A 15620-nucleotide genomic window follows, 5' to 3' on the forward strand; every position below is an offset into this window, starting at 1 on the left:
CATTTGGTAGAGTGCTTTCTCAGCACTCACAAAGCTCCAGGTATGATTGGCAGCACCACAAAAACTGATGTCATAGATGACATAGATGCCTGTGACCTAGGAGGTGGAGTCACGAGGAGCAGAAGTTTAAGTTCATCCCGGGCCTGGTTTTTTGTTTGTCTGTTTTTTTTTTTGTGTGTGTGTGTGTGTGTGTTTTCAAGACAGGGTTTCTCTGTGTAACCCTAGCTGTCCTGGAACTCACTTTGTAGACCAGGCTAATCTTGAACTCAAAGATCTGCCTGCTTCTGCCTCCCGAGTGCTGGCATTAAAGGTGCACACCACCACCATCTGGCAAACACACACACACACACACACACACACACACATGCACGCATGCACACACACACACACACACACAGTTTTTTACATCACTCTTTACATTCTTATAAATGGAATCATGCCGTGTGCAGTGCGGCTTGTCTGCTTTTCTTTTGTCTAGACACGAACCTTTTGAGGCCGGTGTGTCTATGTTTCACTGAGTTTCCTTACAGGTAAGGGTTTCACTGTGTGGGTAGCACATGGCTTTGATGTTGCTGCTGTTGTTTGCTTCCCTCTTTTTAGTTCACTGGCAGAGGTTCTTTTGAGTTCTTCAAGCGTTGGTTGCTTTTTAACAATCATTTTCCTGAGAACACTCCAGACAGCTTCGCAAAGCAGTCATGGCGTTTCAGCCACCAGTAGACACTTCAGCGGCTCCACACCCTTGTCTCTCTTGACAGCCCATTAATATTCATGTGGGCACGTTGGGACATCTCCTTGTGGTGTGCGTGGGTCTGGAGCACCTTGATGGCAGGCGACGCTGTTTCCGTCCCATTCCTCTTTGTTGTCTGTGTGTCCTTCATGGTGACTTGTTATATGTTTAGTTAGTGATATTAATTGGGTTAGAGAGCTTTCTATGCTAATTCTTCCAAACAGTTTTACGATTTAAACATATCCTTCAGCACTGTGGTGTCTTTTGAAGAACAAGTGTAATGCAATTAAGATTAAACCTAGGGACTTGTGCATGCTAGGCAAGTTGTGCCAGCTTTTTTAGCTTTTATTTGGAGAGAGGGTCTTGCCAAGTCACTCAGGCTGACCTTGAACTCATTCTGCAATCCAGCTTGGCCTTGGATTTGCAGTCCCCTTGAATACAGGTCTGTTTTGTTGTGAGGAGCCAACTTGTGTTTGGGTTATATTTTTGAATTGTTTCCTATCAGGTGAGTTACTGGGTCTTGATCAAGAGGACTGTGGACTCCACGCACCCATGTGACAGCTTCCCCCTGGAGTGCCTCTTCCCCTCTGGTCTTTGTCTTGCTTGGCTCCCTAGTGTCTCTTCCTGGCCCACTTGCTCTTATAGCTGCAACCTAAGCTGAGCTTTCCAGATAAGGGTGCTACCTCCCTGTTGGGCCCACCAGGCCTGCAGGCTACCTGGGTCCTCACTATGCCCCACCCCACCACTTACTTCTATGAACCTCTCACCCCCATTGCCTTAGTCCCTCACAGCGTCTTCTAGAAACGCATCTGCTGCCCCATGCACCTCCCTGTAGAGTGAAGTCACCCTCAGACACTGTATTCCTCTTCTCAGGATCCACTCTGTCAGGCTACAGACCTTCACATCTCCTATGCCCACCTCAGACTGAAGCCAGGAAGCCAAGATGAGATTGCCTGGTGGTAGATGAGGGCACAGGTGCCATCATCTCCATATTTTAGGTCATTGACATTTGTTGACCTTTGACCTCACAGTGACCTCCCAGCATCTTTTAAGGTTACTATAGAAGAGGCACATCTTGTGGGAAGCTAGGGCTTTACTTCCACCCCTGCACCAGACCGCTGATGCCCGTTTTCTTGTCTGAGATCCTTTTCTTCTCTGCATACCCGAGGCGGGTGGTGATGGAAGCATTTAGAATGGCCTAGAAGTCACACTCTCCCCTGGGGTCATAGAAAGCAAAGAGCAGTTCCTCTCCTCTTCCCTTTCCTGTCCTCCTTCCTCCTCCTCCCCTCCACTCTGGAGTGAAGCAAAGTGACAGGTGGGATGGGTTCCTAATATGCATCTCTGAAGGACCTTATCTGCAATGAAGAGATAAGAAGCCTGTGATGTTCCCCAGCCCTCAGGCCTGCAGGAGTCTCTTGGGAATGAGCACACCCGTGTGTCTCCATCACAGCCCCCTGGAGTCCTCATCTGAGAGAGGCCAACTCCTAGCCTGGCCCTTTGTCCTCCAACTTGGCCATAGCACCCTCTCCGTGCACCTACATTCTATCTGAGCATGATGGCCATGCTCTGCCCTAGTGCCCAGTACACCTCATACCTCAGTGTGTGTGTGTGTGTGTGTGTGTGTGTGTGTGTGCCTGTGCGTGCGCGCGTGCGTGCGTGCAGTACATTTCTTAGGAGTACACTCTCTTTGCTGATTTTATGAAACTGCAACTAAGTAGAAAGCTTGACTGAGTGTCTCTACTGGCCTTGTGGTTTCCCTTGTAGGGATTGTATAAAGATGACCAACGGTTTGGGCCAGGCATTGAGACCTACCCTGATGGCAGCCAGGACGTTGGACTATGGTTCCGTGAGCACCTCCTCAAACTGGGGACAGAGGTCCCCGGCAGCTTCTCCTTGCTGAACTACCCAGAATTCTTAGACTTCCTCACAAGCTCAAAGGAGAGAATCAGTCTCTCAGATGAGGAGAAGGTGGAGTGGGGTCTTCCTGAGGAGCAGGACCCCTTCTTCTATGAATACAAACGCTTTCTCCTGAATGATGACCTCACGCTGCCTCCAGAGATGCATGTCTATTCGACTGACAACAACCACCTGCCCATGACAGGCACCCTTCGAAGAGAGCTGGATGACTGTATCTTCATGAATGAGATTCCTCCATTCATTGAGGATGAAGAGCCCTGGATTATAACAAATGAGACTCCTTTGTTGGTCAAAATTCAGAAGCAAACTTACAAGTTCAGGTGATCAGTCTGGTCTTTCTGTCTTGTCTCCTCATTGAATAGGGTCCCCTTTGGGAAGGGTTCTGTTGTTCCCCTTTGCTGGGCTGCTGCTAAGGGCCTGGGTACCTCTCGGCATTGCTTGTTGAACATGAGAACACAGCATTTGTCTCAATGACTCCAAGGGCAAACCTTGGCTTTTGGACCCGTGAACATTCCCTCTTGTGTAAGCTAGAGCTTGTACACTTGAAATCCAGGCTCCTGTCTGCCATTAGAGGCTCTGTGAGTCAAGTCTCTCCACACCAACATAATAGAAGAGATCACTATTACTATCGCTTGTTAATGAAGGGTCTTGCAGAGAGCCAACAGTGGGATGCGGGGAAGGAATGAGGCCTGCAAACTGATTTACCCTCTGGTCTTTGCAAGGAAAGCCATGAAAACTGGCTCTGCTCTGCTGTCTCTGAAGAGACCCTCCATGCCCATAGCTTGGGGAAAGCCAGCACCCACCCAGGGAAAACTCTTCACCTTAAAAGTTAAAATACTCAAATACCTTCTACTGTTCTTACTTCCTTAAACAATGCCCTCAGATATCAGTGAACATTTTAGAATGCATTTGATGGGCACACATGACTATTTTCCATCCATCTATTCTTCCATCCATCCATCCGCCTACACACCCACTCCATTGACTCATCAATCGATTAATAATTCATCTACCCACTCTTTTATCCTTTTACCCGAGAAACTACCCTTACATCTATCCACCTATCTACCCACCCTTTTATTCATTCAATCCACCCATTTGCCCACTTCATCTATACCCACATATCCATGCCATCCCATCCATGCATTCACCCATCCACACACCCATCTACCCACCCATCCACCCATCCATCCATCCATCCATCCATCCATCCATCCATCCTTCCACCCATCCATCCATCCACCCATCCATCCATCCATCCATCCATCCATCCACCCACCCATCCATCCATCCTTCCACCCACCCATCCATCCATCCATCCTTCCACCTATCCATCCATCCATCCATCCATCCATCCATCCATCCATCCATCCATCCACCCAATCATTTACCTGCCTATGGCACCCATCCATTGTGTAGCCATCAACTGAGCTACCAAACATGGACAGCTATTGAGTGAATAAAATCTGTGGGTTCTTGATTGTGAATAGCATTCTGTATGTACATACAGGAAGATTTAGATTTAGTGTTGTGTGATGACCTGCGCCATGGGACATTGATATTCTCTACTCCAGCAGAAGGTGGGATGTGTTTGCTTGGCTCCAACAGTAGAGCCATGTGCTTGCTGGCTTTCTGCTCACTCAGGGTCCAGCCACTGAGAGCATATTTCCCAGTAAAACGGTAGTGAGCCCACGGAGCCAGACACGTACAAGGGGGCAGTGCTTGCAGTTCAGTACTTAACCTGAGCACTTTACCTCTAGATGATGTGTCTCCCTCACTGGGTACTCTGTCCTGATTGTAACTGGCAGGCAGTGCAGCCATTAGGGCTCAGGGAGATAAAGGGGTGATGGGTACTAAGGGAAGGAGAGCCCTAAGCAGGAAGAGGCATTCTGAGGAGTCAGCAGAATGAGGGGTGGAGGGAGGCAGCCCCACTTGGGCTCTTTCTTGTCGAAGGCAATGGGTGATCCAGGTTGTAGTCTAATACCCACGAAGCCTGATGTGTTCCCAGGAACAAGAGTGTGCATGCCAGCTGGAACATAGCTGCCATCCTGGAGGGGAACCGCAGCTGCTTTGGGCCCGGTGGCCCCAAGGAGCATATCTCCAGGGAGATGATCCTGAAGGCTGAGGAAGGGGACTATAACTGGATTTTTGGCGTCCTGAGGAACAACCTTGCCTGTGCTGATGTGTCTGACTCCAAGGGCTACACGGTGTTGGCTGCTGCCGCGGTAAGTCCTTTCTCCATAGGAACACTGCCCCGTGGGCTCCCTTGTGTGGTTCACTCAAGCAGTGAGTGTCTGACAGGAGCTAGCCAGTCCTCGGCACCAAACCAAACCCCACCCATCCAAGTGTGACATTCAAGGCCAGATGGAAGCAGGTTGGGAGGGATCCATTCCTCTCTCCGTTACACACTAGTCTCTTCATCAAGGCCAAACGAGTGTTGTGCGTCCACCTATAGTGCAGCCAGATGAGGGTAGCATGGGTGCCAGCTGGTCCCCCTCATGTCCTGCTGAGGGCCAGCTCCCGTATTGACACGTCAGACCTTGCCACTCTCTAGGTGCATTCTCACCGCAACATTGTCAACCTTCTCCTGGACTGTGGTGCTGATGTGAACAAGCGCTCGGACGAGGGCCTCACGCCTCTCAGCATGTGCTTCCTCCACTACTACCCCAGCAAATTCTTTCATCCCAACGTTGCCGAGAGGACCCTGCCCCAGGTCGGCCCCTGTTGGTCACCAGACCCTCATCCTCTGCCCGGCACCCCATTGACCTAAATGGCCACAGCCACCTCCCTGGTGTGTGAACCAGGCACACCCACATATGGTGAATGGAAAAGATAAGTCTAGTGGGGAAGGGGTCAGGAGGGAGAGCCTGGGAACTCCCAAAGGCATCCTGAGCCATTCCACATGCACCAAGGGAATGTTCCCTAGGATTCACATGCGTAGCAGCCTGGGGTCCTGAGACCTCCCCCACTGGGGTCCTTGACAGTATGTCTGGGTTAGGGCCAGAGAATCTGCATTTCTGCTGGTGCAGAAGTCATTCGTCTAGGGACTTCTTTTTGACATTCCTGGTGCCGAAGGAGAGAGATGGAGAGCAGCACCACCGGGCAGAAATTATAATTTAAGCTGAAACCCAAGTGTATAATGAGGATTTTCAAGTGGTGAGAAAGCAGTGAAATGAATTGTGATGATGCAGTTTTATTTAGCGTTAAGTGTCGAGTGCCAGCCCTGCCCTATGTGAAATCAGTACGAAGAGTGAGAGTGAGTCATCTTACCAGCAGCTATTCTCGGCTTATACGGTGATGCTTGCTTCTGGGCAGATAACATTTCCTAGGCTCAGGGCGCAGGGGGTGGTATGAGCCCTGGGCAGTGGCTGCTCACTTGTATAGTTCTGGGTAGTGACTTGAGAGTTGTCCCTGCCCCTGCAAGGGCGTGGAAGCCCCAAGCCACCATCCAAGTTCTTACTGGGGCTGCTGTGGAGGGAAGAGCATCAGTCCCTTCCTCTAATGAGACCTTTTTGGTGATTGCCATAGGAACTGGCCAAACCCTTGATCACTCCCAAAATCTCATTCTTGTTTGGAGAGCCCAGTGTGGACTATTTCTACGATACGGGCACGTCCACCCCAGGTGGGGAGGAGTATAAGTCATCACCGGCCCTCTCAAACAGCCTGGACGATGGCCCGGTCCTGAGCACTGTACAATCCCGGGAGTCCATCAGCTGGAAGGGCAGTGTGACTCACAAGCGAGACACCCCCTCAGTGAAGAGTGTCAGCAGTGACATAGAGAAAGAGCCTGAGGACGGGGCGGAAAATGCCGATGCCAGCACCCTGTACAGCGTCGACACAAACTTTGAGTCTAACATGTGCCTTAGAAACTACTCTATCCACGTCTCGAAGGACATCCTGGAGAAGAGTGCCCAGGCCTACAGTTCCATGATGCACATCCCCTCCCTCTCAGACAAAGGGACCGTGAGGAAAATGGCGCAGACCATGGCTGAGTAAGTCACTGACGTTCTGTGGTAGGTAGGGGTGGAGCATTGCTTCCAGGGTGAGTCATGTGTTCAGCGGGTACCCATCACAGCCCTGCACCACCACTAGGAGCTAATTCTAGAGGCCACGTCCTATGGTCTGGGACTCTGTGATGACTAGTTTTATATCAGCTTGACGCAAACTAGAGTCATGTGGGAAGGGGGACCCTCAGGTAAGAAAATGTCCCACCAGACAGGACAGTGGGCAGGCCTGTGGTGCATTTTCTTGATTGATGGCTGATGTGAAAAGGCCCAGATCAACGTGGGCTGTGTCGCCTCTGAACTGGTGGTCCTAGGGTATATACAAAAGCAGGCTGACCCAGAGTGCAGCACCCCTCCATGGTCTCTGCATCAGCTCCTGACTCCAGGTTCCTGCCTTGCTTGTGTTCCTGCCCTGGCTTCCTTGAATGAGAGGCTGTTGCCTGGACGTGTAAGATAAGACAAACCCTTTCCTCTCCAAGTTGCTTTTTGTTACAGCATTTGTCACACTAAGAGAAACCCTAAGACAGCATCCTTGCAAGGGTGCCATGGTGGGGCTGCATTTTCAACACCCAGGCAGTGTGTGGTGTGTGTGTGTGTGCGCATGTGTATCTACCTCGCTGTCTGGTACCCACCCCAGGAGGGGCCAGTCCACACCTCATGAGGCATCTCAGTGAGGTTGTGACCATGCTGGACTGAGGCCCTGCAGCACCACAGCTGAGGCTAGCTCTGGTGGCCCACACAGGGAGGTCTGATGCTAGCTATGCTTCTGAGGTTTGGAAGGGCTGACCTTGGGCATTTTCAAGGAGAACTGGATACTGGGTGCAGCGTGTCTGTGTTGTCAGCACCCGTCATCCCTTATGCGGAGGATCCTGTCCAGATCCTAGGTGTGGCGACCACCCTGTACATTCCCTCCATCCTCTGACACTGTCTTTCTGGTACCCACAGACGTAGAAACCGCTGGCTGACCATCACGTTGCTGCTGCGTAGAGGCGCTGATCCCAACCTATGCCAGGTGCCCATGCAGGCCCTGTTTCTCGCCGTGAAGGCTGGGGACGTGGCTGGGGTGAAGCTGTTGCTGGAGAGCGGGGCCCGGACTGATATTCAGTATCCTCCACAGGTCGGTGGTTCAGTACCCTCCACAGGTCGGTGGTCAGAGGGGCCTCCACAGGTCGGTGGTCAGAGGGGCCTCTGCCGTACAGTGGATGTGGGGCACGCCCAGACTCCCAGTCCTTATCTGTAAAAGCCCGTAGCTCCTCGGGGCCAGCAGTAGGGCTGGTCCACCCTGCCTGTAAACACCTGGTGTGTGAGGCATTGGTGACGCCATAGCAGGAAGGGGGCCTACCACTGAGGTTTCATGGTGCGGTTAAGATGGTTTTGAAGGGGTGTTATTTCTCACAGTGCGCCATGATGTGTGTAGTTTCCTGATGCCCGTGTTTGAAACAAATGCATGATGAGGAACCTGGGTGGCTTGGTCCAGGACAGAACAGTCGCACACAGTTGGGGAAGTAAAAAGTCACGTGGACAGATTAGTCTGACCTAAACTTGAGAGACACAGAACAAGAAACGGAGACAAAAAAGAAAGCTCCTGTGTTGAGAACCTGACGACCCAAGCCCACAGCACAGTGACCTGGGTGGACTAGGGAGGCCTTGGCTCCTGCCTCCTCCCTCCTGGGTGCTTCCTGTAATACTCGTTCTTCTTTAGTATTTGAGTCAGAGTATCATGTGGCCCCGGCTGGCCTCAAACTGGATGCGGGCAGAACAGGCCTTAACCTGTGATCATCCTGTCTCAGCCTCCCAGGTAGCTGAGATCACAGTCATGCGCCTGCTCGTCTGGCTGAGGAGGTTGCCTTGAAAAATAGCTTTGCACCTCCAGGCAAGCTCTCTGGTTGGCAGTTAAGTCTCTGTGAGTCCCTGGGAGCTCAAGTTAGTTGAGTCTGTGGGTTTTGACTGACCTAGGCCCTCTCTGCATATGTTACAGATACATAGCTTGGTCTTCTTGCGGGGCTCCTAACAGGAGGGTCAGGGACTATCTCTGACTCTGTTGCCTGCTTTTGGGACCCTTTCCTCCTATTGGGTTGTCTTGTCCAACCTTAACAGGAGAGGAGGTACATAGCCTTTTTTTTTCTCTTTGGGGGGGTCTATGGCCCAACTCCCAAATAAATACAGGGTGATTTATTCTTACTTATGAATACCTGGCCTTAGCTTGGCTTGTTTTTAGTCAGCTTTTCTAGCTTAAATGATTCCCTTTCTCTTTAACTACATTTTGCCTTTGGGCTTTTTACCTTTCTTTAATTTATATATCTTTCTTGCCTTCTTATTCTGTGGCTGGCTGGGTGGCTGACCCCTGTGTCCTCCTCTCCGTCTCCTTTTTTTTTTCTATGAGTTTTTTTCTCAATGTATTTTTTATTTAAATTAGAAACATGCTTGCTTCACATGTAGATCCCAACTCCCTCTCCCACCCCTCCTCCTTTGTCCCTCTACCAGCCCCCCCCCCCAATCCTCCACTCAATATTGTAGGAGGAAACAGTGTGCAGCCATTAGCCATGTGACTTACTAGAGGCACACACAGATGAGGTAATAAAAGGGCAGTTTACCGCACCACTAACCACACCCACTTTAGGCATGACTAAAGACATATACGGACGAAGGCGGTGAACTACGTCACTAGCCAGGACCACTTTTGGGCATGGCTAGGGTTTACGGAGGAAGGTATAAAAGACTGAACAACGAAGTCTCGCTCTCATTTTCTGCCGCCGAACTACACCATTCCCCAGGGAGGGTGAGACCCTCCATGGGGGATCTCCAGAGTCTGTCACTTCATATGGGGGCAAGGCATAGGCCCTCCCCCATGTGCCCAGGCTGAGAGAGGTTCCCATCATATGGAATGGGCTCCCAAAGTTCATTCGTACGCCATGGTAAACACTGATCTACTACCCAAGGCCCCAGAGATTGCCAAGGCCTCCTCACTGACATCACATTGAGGGGGGTCTGGATCAGTCCCATGCTGGCCTCTCAGCCATCAGTTTTGAGTCCAAGAGTTCCCCTTTGCCGGATACGCTTTCTCTGTTGGTTTCATCAGCAGCGTCTTGACCTCTTGGCTCATCACTCCTCCCTCTCTGTCACTGGGTTCCAGGAGTTCAGTTCAGTGTTTAGCTGTGGGTATCTGCCTCTGCTTCCATCAGTCACTGAATGAAGGTTCTAGGATGGCATATAAGGTAGTCGTCAATCTCATTATCAGGGAGGAGCAATTAATGTAGCCTCTCCACTATTGCTTAGTTTGCCAGTTGGTGTCATCCTTGTAGATCTCTGGAAATCTCACTAGTGTTAGCTCTAACATTATAATGTTAAACCTATAATGACTCCCTCTATTATAGTATCTCTCATCCTGGTCTCCTCCATTCTTCCCCCGACTCAACCTTACTGTTCCCCCATATCTTCCTCTCCTCTCCCCTTCTCCTCCTCTTTTTCCCGGTTCCCTCCCCTCCCCTCATGCTCCCAATTTGCTCATGAGATCTTGCATCATTCCCCTTCTCTGGGGTATCAAGCATATCTCTCTTGGGAATCTCCCTGTTTCCCAGATTCACTGGCAATGGAATTGTAGGGTGGCACTCCCCTGATCCATGTCTAAAATCCATATATGAGTGAGTACATATCATGTTTGTCTTTTTGTGACTGGATTACCTCACTGAGGATGGTTTCTTCTAGTGCCATCTATTTGCCTGCAAATTTCAAGATTCCATTGTTTTTTTCCGCTGAGTAGTACTCCACTGTGTAAATGTACCACATTTTCTCTATCCACTCTTCAGTTGTGGGGCATCTAGGTTGCTTCCAGGATCTGGCTATTACAAATAATGCTGCTATGAACATAGTGGAACAGACATCCTTGTTGTATGAATGGGCATCTTTTGGGTATATGCCTAAGAGTGGAATGGTTGGCATAACTGGATATTGGCATGTAAAAGACTGCAGATAGATCCATGTCTTTTGCCATGCACAAAACTTAAGTCCAAATGGATCAAAGACCTCAACATAAATTCGGCCACACTGAACCTCTTAGAAGAGAAATTGGGTGGTACCCTGAACGAATTGGTACAGGAGACTGCTTCCTGAACATAACACCAGTAGCACAGACACTGAGATCAACAATTAATAAATGGGACCTGCTGTAACTGAGAAACTTCTGTAAGGCAAAAGACAGTCAACAAGACAAAAAGGCAGCTCACAGAATGGGAAAAGATATTCACTAATCCCACATCTGACAGAGGGCTGGTCTCCAAAATTTACAAAGAAATAAGTCTCCAAAACACCAAAGGATCCAATTAAAAAGTGGGGGCACAGAACTAAATAGAGAATTCTTAATAGAGGAGTCTAAAATGGCTGAGAGATATTTAAGAAAGTGCTCAACATCCTTAGCCATTAGGGAAATGCAAATCAAAACAACTCTGAGATATCATCTCACTCCTGTCAGAATGGCTGAAATCAAAAACACCAATGACAGCGTATGCTGGAGAGGATGTGGAGAAAGGGGAACACTCCTCCATTGCTGGTGGGAGTGCAAACTTGTACAGCCACTTTGGAAATCAGTATGGAGATTCCTCAGGAAAATGGGGCTAAGTCTCCTCCTCTTTTTGCTCTTTATCCTCTTTTCTAGATTTCTCCTCCTATTTATTCTCTCTATCTGCTAGCCCTGCCTATTTCTCTTCTGCCTAGCTATTGGCCCATTCGGTCAGCTCTTATTAGACCAATCAGGTGTTTTGAGCAGGCCAAGTAACACAGCTTTACAGCGTTAAACAAATGCAACATAAAAGAATGTGACACATCTTTGCATCATTAAACAAATATTCCACAGTATAAATGAATGTAACACATCTTAAATTAATATTCCTCAACACCCAGCTGCTCTTGGGCTGTGGCGCCTCTATGCCTGAGTCAGCAGCTGCAGGATTGTGCCAAGGTCTTGTGCCATGTAGAGCTAATGCTACCTTGCCAGCTTCTCAGTTCTTTCTGCTTTCCAGCCTAACTATACCCCACCTCCAGGGCGTTCTCCAGGTGCTTTCATCCCTACTTGAGTGAGATTATACTGAGAGGAACTGGTCTGGGGACCATAGCCTGGCTGCTCTGACTGGGCTCTCTCAGTTGCTGCTGGTATTCACTCTAAGAGCAGGGTTGTGCCCAACCCACTCCCCACCTCCCGCCACCCCAGCCCCAACCATGAACTGCTGGAGCTCAGAGACAGTCAGTCCATCAGGGACCAACTTCAGACAATGGGGGGAGGGACACCATGGGGAGAGTCAGAAGGGTGGTTAGGAGCCATGGGCTGTTAGATGGCGGTACCTGAACCAGAGTCCTGCAGGGATACAGATAGAAGATAGCGTCAGACAGACAGCCTAAAACTAACTGGGTTCAAGCCAGATGATTTTCCAGCATTCACAGTTGTGACCCTGGATGCTCGTGGGTTCCATGGCATGTTAAGAGCATTCAGTCCATCCATTGTTGTGGGCATTTGTCTAACTCTACCCTCCTGGGCCTCCTTGTCCTGCACCCATGGGCCTGGTGAGAAGGAGACGGTGTTGTGGGACCCTGAAATGGTTGCAATAAGGGAAGCATCCTCTCCTCTGCTCGGGCAGCAAGGACCATGGCATAACCCTAGCCAGGGCCTCACCTGCCTGGCTGCAGATTGGGTTTCACCCTTACCACACTTCCTCCACAGCTGAAGTCTCTGACCCCACTCCACATCGCAGCCTCGCTTCCTGGAGAGGAGGGGGTCAAGATCACGGAGCTGCTGCTCCACGCAGTCACTGATGTGGACGCCAAGGCGGCCGACCAGGACGACATATACAAAGCCGGCAAGGTGTGGCTGTGTTTGGCTCTGCAGCTGTGCCTACTGGCAAAGGGGGAGAGGTGACAAAAAGAGACTCAAGTGCATGCTGTGGTCACCGTGCTCCTGGTCCTGGCCCCTCCTGGGGTGAGCAGGCCAGGCGGATCAGCACCCAACAGTGGCCGTGGGAGGAAGCAGGCTGACACACTTGGTAGACTCCTCTCAGATTAAAGGCTGGGGATGCAGGCAGGCATGGTGTCACATGCCTTTAATTCCCAGTACTCAGGAGGCAGGGGTGGGCAGATCTTTGTGAGTTCAGGCACAGTCTAATCTACATAGCAAGTTCATAGAGAGATACTGTTTCAAAAAAGGGGAGGGACTGGGGTTGGGGCTCAATTGATAATATGGTTTTCCAGCATTTCATTGTTGATATTCAGGCATCTGTACTGGCCTGTCCTTGGGGTTCTGATAGGATATGTCCTCAGCTGCAGCCACTAAGAGCATCACCTGTGCAAGATTCTCTATGTTGCCTTTTAAAAGGGCCCTGCCCCTGCCATCTTTCTCTCTGTCTGTTCTCTCTCTCTCTCTCTCTCTCTCTCTCTCTCTCTCTCTCTCTCTCTCTCTCTCTCTCTCTCTCTCTGCATCTCTGTCTCTTCCTTGCCCCCCCTTTTCTCTTCTGCTGCCCCTGTCCCCAAAGACCAGTCTCTCCCCTTCCCCTTCCTCTTTTTCCCATCCCCTTTCCCCGAATAAAAACCCTTCCATGTGAGCTCTGTCACCTGGCTCTTTCTCTCGTGCTGCTTTTTAAATGACAACATCCTCGGTACCACAGGACAACAACACAAAAACACCACCACAACAAAAACAGGGTTGGTGGTGCATGCCTGTGAGTCCGGCCCTCTAGAGGGTGTTGTGAGTGCTGTGGGAGTCATGGTGGTTCTGGGAGGGTTCAGAGGAGTATGTGGGAAGGTACTCCACACCTACAGTCTGCCAGCAGGCACTCTGGTACACACAGGTCTGTCTCAAGCCTTGTGTTTACCCCAGATTGACCTCCTGCCCTCAAGCCTGAAGCTCAACAATGAACCAGGCCCACCCAGAAGCTTCTACACTGTCCACACGTTCATCCCAGAAGAGGGCGGACGCACACCTCTGCATGTGGCCTGTGAGCGAGAGGACAACAAGAAGGTGAGCAGCCGTGGGCCCTGCCCTGGGGTTGACCAGATTGTCAGAGTGAGGAGTGTGACCCTCCCCTGTAAGGGTGGGGCTGGGCACCGAGGGTTGCTGCATGAGGGATGATAGGCCAGGCAAGATTTTGTTCAAATAGGATATGTGTGTGTCTTTAAGCTTTCACTTCTAAGTCAGGGCGTGTGTGTCCATGTACCTACACATGTGGGTGCTAGTGTGTGATTGCTTGGGTGCTGTCTCTGTGGTAGCTCTGGGCAGAGAGGGCAGCTCTGGTATGAGCGGGCCTCTTGCCATGCTGGCTTCTTGATGTGGTATCCTGGCTGCTGCATCCAGGCCTATGGTTCTGAAGCTGCTGGGGTGGGCTTTCCAAACCACCACAAAAATCCAGTGTGGGTAAAAGTGAATGAAAATATGAAAAAGAAGAGCTCCCTGGCCATGCATGGACCCACGCCTTGCTTGGCCTTGGGTGCCATGTGAAGTCACTTTTGTCCTTGGGGCCCAGGGGCTGCCAACCCCTCGGTCATCCTCTTTCCTCCCCTGCCTGAGTCTCTAGCCCCTGTAGCCCCTTGACTCCCATTTGCCTTGGGACTCTGAGCTAGGCTGGTATGGGAACTCCTCAGGAGAGACTGAGTGGCCGGGGCAGGCCAGGGAATTGGGAGGCTGTGGGGAGGGGAGTTCTAGGGCAGCGGAGTGCAGCCTCATAGGTGACACTGTGGAGAATGGAGAGATGATGCAGAGGAAAGAGACAGCCCCTGGCCCATGAGATCAGAACTTCCTTAGAGGGCAAGGGAGGAGCTAGACGTAGGGTCCCACCGTTCTCTCTAGAGCCCAGAGGGCAGCTGTGAGCCCTGGGAACAGGGGCAGGGAGGTTTCAAGAAGGCAGCCTGACCAAGGCTCTGGCCAGTGTGAGGCATGGGCCTGAACAAACACTTTCCACGCATGTGTGTTTCAGATTTAGAAGTTCCGGGAAGACTGGGGGCACTAGTGTGGCACGATCGTTAGGTCATGGAGACATCAGTGGCGAGGGCAGGGAGGTGGCAGAGTCCATGGATGAGGGCATAGAGGCTACAGACGTTCAGCTATCACACACACATTGGCCGCTGAAGATGGAGCAGCTTTCCCAAGAGCCCCCTCCACAGATTTCTGGCATCTCATCAGCCAGTCACTGAGGCTGCAGGGAAATGGACTGGGAAGAGATTGGTCCCCAGCTCCTAGGGTTTGTCACATCCTGAGGTGCAGTTTCAGCAAAGTGTATAGGGCAGCTAGAGAGAAGCCCCTGCAGTTGGGGAAACAGAGGCACCACTGACCACCACTGACCCCCACTGACCCCCACTGACCCCCACTGACCCCCACTGACCACCACTGACCACCACTGACCACCACTGACCCCCACTGACCACCACTGACCACCACTGACCCCCAAAAGAACGGGGCGAGGTTCACACGTGCGCCCAGGTAAAGGAACTTCCCTCCATTGCCCCGGCCATGCCACCTTCACGATTCTCGGTTCTTTGAAAACATTCTTCCAGCCAATCCATTTACCAGGACCTTTCCTGTTTCCTTCCTGTGAATAAAAGTCTGGAGTCTGTCTGAGGACCCTCCGTCTCCTTGCCCCATGTCCCTGGGTGGTGCTGGTGCAAGGAGCCAGCAGTTGGGCGACTGGCTTGACTTTGGAGGTGGCAGTTGTGTCATTGGTGGTGTGTTGGGGCCGCTTGGGTATGGGGCCTCCGGTCTCATGTGCATCTGCCTTTCTTCCCACAGTGTGCCAGAGACATAGTCCGGCTCCTGCTCTCGCACAGAGCAAACCCAAACACGCTGTGGAGCGGCCACTCCCCTCTCTCCCTGTCCATTGCCAGTGGGAATGACCTGGTGAGCTTGTCTGCACCCGCGAACACGGCCCCTTCTGTACCCGATTCTTGTGTATTTGGCTCTAATGTAGGTGTGCACCAGGCAACTGGGCTGTTTCTGCCAC

At 51.1% G+C, this 15620-nt stretch overlaps 1 protein-coding gene across 6 annotated transcripts in view; it reads left to right on the top strand.

Annotated features, from left to right (window-relative positions):
• The window catches only part of Ankmy1 (ankyrin repeat and MYND domain containing 1), a 46440-nt gene that overhangs the window by 9954 nt on the left and 20866 nt on the right, over nucleotides 1-15620 (top strand). For 5 of the 6 annotated variants that reach the window (XR_005879799.1, XR_005879797.1, XM_040753005.1 and 2 more), the window contains exons 5-12: nucleotides 2492-2964; nucleotides 4653-4869; nucleotides 5199-5357; nucleotides 6173-6636; nucleotides 7594-7765; nucleotides 12359-12499; nucleotides 13508-13648; nucleotides 15410-15517. Coding sequence is in view for 4 of the 6 variants with exons in the window: in XM_040753005.1 (XP_040608939.1) it covers nucleotides 2492-2964; nucleotides 4653-4869; nucleotides 5199-5357; nucleotides 6173-6636; nucleotides 7594-7765; nucleotides 12359-12499; nucleotides 13508-13648; nucleotides 15410-15517 (1875 nt within the window). In the remaining 2 variants the exon portion in view is untranslated. The remainder of the gene's footprint in view (nucleotides 1-2491; nucleotides 2965-4652; nucleotides 4870-5198; nucleotides 5358-6172; nucleotides 6637-7593; nucleotides 7766-12358; nucleotides 12500-13507; nucleotides 13649-15409; nucleotides 15518-15620) is intronic. The other variant, XM_040753006.1, reaches the window with a different exon arrangement.

Source organism: Mesocricetus auratus, unplaced genomic scaffold (assembly GCF_017639785.1).
Source record: "Mesocricetus auratus isolate SY011 unplaced genomic scaffold, BCM_Maur_2.0 Super-Scaffold_100010, whole genome shotgun sequence".
NCBI classification, from domain to species: Eukaryota; Metazoa; Chordata; class Mammalia; order Rodentia; family Cricetidae; genus Mesocricetus; species Mesocricetus auratus.